This window comes from Gavialis gangeticus, unplaced genomic scaffold (genome assembly GCF_001723915.1).
Source record: "Gavialis gangeticus isolate Ggan-Ray unplaced genomic scaffold, GavGan_comp1, whole genome shotgun sequence".
NCBI classification, from domain to species: domain Eukaryota; kingdom Metazoa; phylum Chordata; order Crocodylia; family Gavialidae; genus Gavialis; species Gavialis gangeticus.
Window position 1 is genome coordinate 124,776,780 of NW_017729032.1, and position 4,877 is coordinate 124,781,656.

Below are 4,877 nucleotides of genomic sequence, written 5' to 3' on the forward strand. Positions count from 1 at the left end.
GGATGACCTAGGAAGCTAAAGGCCAAATAAGTTTTCCCCCAAACCCAGGAAAAATTTTGGGGGAAAAAAAAAAAAAAAAAAAAAAAAAATCACAGAAGAAACCATCACACAGGCTAACTGAAGGCAATATTTTGAAGGATAGCCAACACTGCATCATGGGCAGGCTGTACCAGACCAACCTCATTTCCTTCTATGAAGAAGTTACTCACCACCTGGATAGAGAAAATGAGGATGAAGTCCAAGTATAACATCAAAAAGGCCTTTGACCTGGTGTCCCAATGTCCTCATGGTCAAATTGGGAAAAGGCAGCCTCGACTACTACATGGTCCAGTGGCTAGGTATCTGGCTCCATGGTAGGACCCAAAGAGTACCGACTGACAGAACCAAGTCATCATGGTGGAGGGGGACCAGTGGCATTCCTCAGGGCTCAGTAATTGGACCAATGCTCTTCAACATGTTCATGAATTATTTGGATTCAGGTATTACAGGCAATCTGGCAAAGTTTGCTCATGACACCAAGCTATGGGGGAGCGCCATCATGCTCAAAGATAGGCTGGCAGTACAGGCTGACTTGGACAGGCTCATCAAGTGGGCAGACCTCAACCCAATTTCATTTAATACACAGAGAAATGCAAAGTGCTCCACCTGGGGAGAAGTAACCCACACCACACTAAATAGGCTCAGCAGTGCTCTGCTTGCCAGCACCACAACTGAACATGAGCCACCAATGTGAAGCTGTAGCTGGCAGAGCTAACTAAATACTGGCATACAATCAGGGTTTGGGGAATCATCTATTCACCAAGGCTCCCCGGGGTGGATAAGAAATAATGGGAACATGCTGATTGAAGGTTGCTTCAGGCCGGCCACAAGGAAAAACTTCTTTATAAGCCAAGTGCCAAGGGTTTGGAACAGGCTCCCCCTAGAAGTGGTACAGTCATCCACCCTGGTGATCTTAAAAAAGGTCTTGAGGCCCACCTTGCTGGGAGCATAGGTGATGTGTATAGGGGCATATACCCCTCCCTCCACAAGGCTGGCCACCACTGAAGCCCCCCACCAGCTTCGGCATGTGGTCACCACTCCCCACTCCCCCACTGCTGCTGACATTGCCGCTGGCATCTGCAAGCAGTCCCCACTTGCTGTTTGCCACCCCTCCATCATTGGCACTGCCGCCTGCATCTGCAGGCACTCCCTGCTTGGCACCATGGTGCTCCACCACTCAGGAGACACCAGTTGTTTATGGCTGAGATCATTTGATCCCAGTAGTCTTTCCTGGGAACATGCAGGTGGGCTGGACCTGATGATCTACAAGGTCCCTTCCTAGTTGTTAGGGGCTGGAAAACTATGTTTTAAATCATTGTGGTATGTGTGTGTGCCAGTGTATCATATTACAAGGTATATGCCATTCATCAGAACAATGAAAAGATAAAATTAGCCATACACATACCTTATATGTTAAATAAGATGGAGATTTAAAAAAAAGATAGGAAGATCAGTAACAGTGGTCTTTATACATCTACCTGTACAACCAAATTATTTAAAAATCCTATATCAATTATCTCAACCCACTTAATTAAAAAAAGGTACTGGAACAGGCAAATGTTGGAGGGAGATAGTAGAATCAAAGTGTTCTTGAAGGTTGGGAGACATAGCAAGGGAAACAGGGTGCCATCTACTAGATAGCATTGAACCTTCCTTAGAACTCTGCAACAAGGAACTGATCATTCACCTTCTAGTGACTGCAAGAATGAAAATTGTTAAAGCCTGGAAGAGAAGCAATTCCTGTCCCGTCTTCCGCACCCCCACAAAAAGCCCAGCTTTAAAAAAAAAAAAAGTTTGGGACTTTTTAGTAATGGAAAAAAGTTCCTGTCAAGTCAGTGTTCCACTGGGGGGAAAAAAACAAGCAATATGCTTACTTAGAAATTTGGTGGATATCCTTGGAATTGGCCAATAAAAAGAATCTGCTCCTGCCTTCAGACCAGAAGGTCTGAGAATTTTTTTTTTTTTTTTTTTTTTTTTTTTTTTTTTGCATATTGAAGGAAAGTGCAAGTTCTATAAAGCCAACACTTAGAAAAAACATTTATTCAAAAATTTAAAATTTAGAGAGCAGAGATTAGTAGAAGTTAGTAAGATTTTCCTCTGAACTTGGCATTATACACAAGAGTAAATTATTATATAGAAATGAAGGAATACAAAAGCTTAACATCAATGAATACATAGAACTGTAAGAAGAACACAAAGAACTGCAAGAGACTGAAAGGAAAAGCAAAGAACACAAGACTCCTGCAGACATTGGACTTGGGTTAAAGGAGCATTGTTGATTGAAGATAAAATGTCTGTCTTCATGTATATTTTAGGGCTGGGCTGTTCAACTGGCAGCCCGTGGGCTGCCTGTGAGGGGTTAGTTGGCAACCCCTAGGGTCTTACTTGGCCACTATTCCCTGCTTCACTCTGGCTGCAGCGGCAGCAGCATCTGAAGGGTTTAGGATCCTCCCCTCTGGCTTCTATTTGCTGCCCCATCCCAGAGCAGCATAGCACAGCTCATGGAGCCAGGAAAGGCCCATGGCATGGGGTGCCACCATGACAGTGCAGGAAAGAAGCCTGTACCTTGGGAGCTAAAAAGGTAGAGCTGGGACATGTGGCCATGTGCCTGCTACAGCACGGGGTGGGAGGAAGGAAGAAGGTAGGCAGGCCCGCAGCCCATGCTGATGCTACCTACAAGGCATGCAGCCCCCCTGCCACTAAGAAGTTAGCCAACCCTGGTTTAGGAGACTGGATGCATCTTTAAAACATTAAAAACTTGTTTTTTTGCTAAGGTATATTCATTAATAAATAAAAAAAAAAGTTATAGGATAAATAAAAAAAGGAACAGAAGAAGATGAATTTAAGGGGGCATAATTAAACTGGGTTTCAAGTGCAATTTAGAACTGTTCTTTTTATATCACCACCACCACAAGCTCTTCTCAATCCAGTTCTGATTCTATAGAAACAAGCAACACAGCAGCATTGCCAATGACAGGGTGACCTGGAGGCTGGTGACCAGTTCAAGTGGTGCAACTTAGTGTAGCTCAGTGGAAGTCGACATCGGACAGGGGCGGGCAGTTATTTTGGGAAGAGGGTCACTTACTAAGTTTTGGAAAGCCATCAAGGGCCACGTGACAGGCAGCCAGGGGCAGATAAATATTAATTAATTAATTTTAGGGGCCCCGCAGGCCGGACAGAATGGCCTGGTGGCCACATCCAGCCCGTGGGCTGCATTTTGCCCGCCCCAACATAGGACTACGCATCTCACACAGCCAGAAGTACTGCCATGGATTTATCAGAGCAGCTCTGGATACGACAGATGGCTACATGCTGTGGTGGTGACTATTTTTCCTTAAATAGTAGAGTTAGTGGTTGCATCAGATTAACAGGAACTGCATTTAATTCATTATTAAGGATGAATTCATCATTGTAGACTGAGACTAAGAATACTAATGTAACCAAGGGTTCGGAGGAGCAAAAGCACCTACCTGGGAATATGAAAACTCCAGTCCAGTGACGGAGAAGACCACTTCACCACAGGTCATAAGGAAGTACTGAGGGATCTGCCAAGCCATGTGAACTGTATTGGGAGGGATATCCTTTATGTATCTCATCTTTAAACCACTGCCGCCACACTGAAGTATTGATAAGTAAAACACCACATTAGAAGTTAGGATGAAAAAAAGCTGTACATAAACATATTCCATTGAAGAGCATAGTTTTTTCCAGTCCCAAGGCTATATTCTTGCCCAAAATATAAGGTTTAGGTAAACAGCGCTCATTAAGCCCATAGTGCTATGGCATTAGCAATCCCAACATTACACTAAGTTCTCTCATTTTTAATGCTTCTAGTAGTTAGTTTTGCAGCTGCTATTAAAAGCCTAGAATATATGGAGACCATCAGTTTCAGGGCTGTTTAAAGTAGGGCGACTACATTTTTAAGGTAATTGGAACACTGCCAATCCCTGCCCCAGGCTGGAGGAGCAATGCCCAACCCAAGTGTGTCCCCTGCCTCTGCTCAGGAGAGTGCTAAAAAGGCACCAAAATACAAGTTCACCCAGGCCACCACACACACATGCACACACACAGCCAGCCAGGACGTATGGTCACCCCATGTTTAAAGTACACAGCACCATCAGTGCTAGTCACTTAACAAGCATTCCTTACAACATTGTCAGTGATGTGGTATTAACAGCCCAGAAGCCAACATCCCTTCCTCATTTTCAAAGCTTCTAATAGAAGTCTTTTGACAGCTCCTTCCCCTTCACTGTTGCTATTAATGGGAGTATAGTTAGTTAACTTACAATTAGCATGCAGTTAAAGGGAATACAATTAAATAGATGGTAGGACTGAATGATGTTATACACTTAAAAACACTTGTTATGCAACTGACAGGCAGGTGAATTATATTTATATAAAAAAGGTAAGCAACAGATTAAATTGGGGTTGGCACCGTGTTATGCAATTAAGCAAATTATTCACTTACGTGGTATGCACATAAGCATACAATTTTCTAAAGTTAGAAATGCAATAAAAGATTTTCAATAAAATAATCTTCTCAATGCTACAAAAGAAAAGTCAACACTGCATATAGAATTTTAAACGAGACAGGTTAATGGCTGAACTCATGAGATCTTTAGGGGTGTAGGTTGTAGCTGTTCGTGTTGGTCTGAGGACATATGCAGACAAGGTTCTTTGGGGGAATCTGATCTCTTATTAGACCAACTTAATTTTTTTCCAACTATTTAAGTTGGTCACAAATGTTTAATTGGTCTAATAAAAGATAGATTCCCCTAAAGAACCTTGTCTGCCTGAGATCTTTAGGACTTTTGTACCTGACTGGGCTCCAGGTTTTT

At 43.0% G+C, this 4,877-nt stretch overlaps 1 protein-coding gene across 1 annotated transcript in view; it reads right to left on the minus strand.

Moving 5' to 3' along the window:
• SLC15A1 (solute carrier family 15 member 1) overlaps positions 1 to 4,877 on the minus strand; it is a 74,936-nt gene that overhangs the window by 23,403 nt on the left and 46,656 nt on the right. The window contains exon 21 of the mRNA XM_019525530.1: positions 3,510 to 3,656. Coding sequence (XP_019381075.1) covers positions 3,510 to 3,656 — 147 coding nt within the window. The remainder of the gene's footprint in view (positions 1 to 3,509; positions 3,657 to 4,877) is intronic.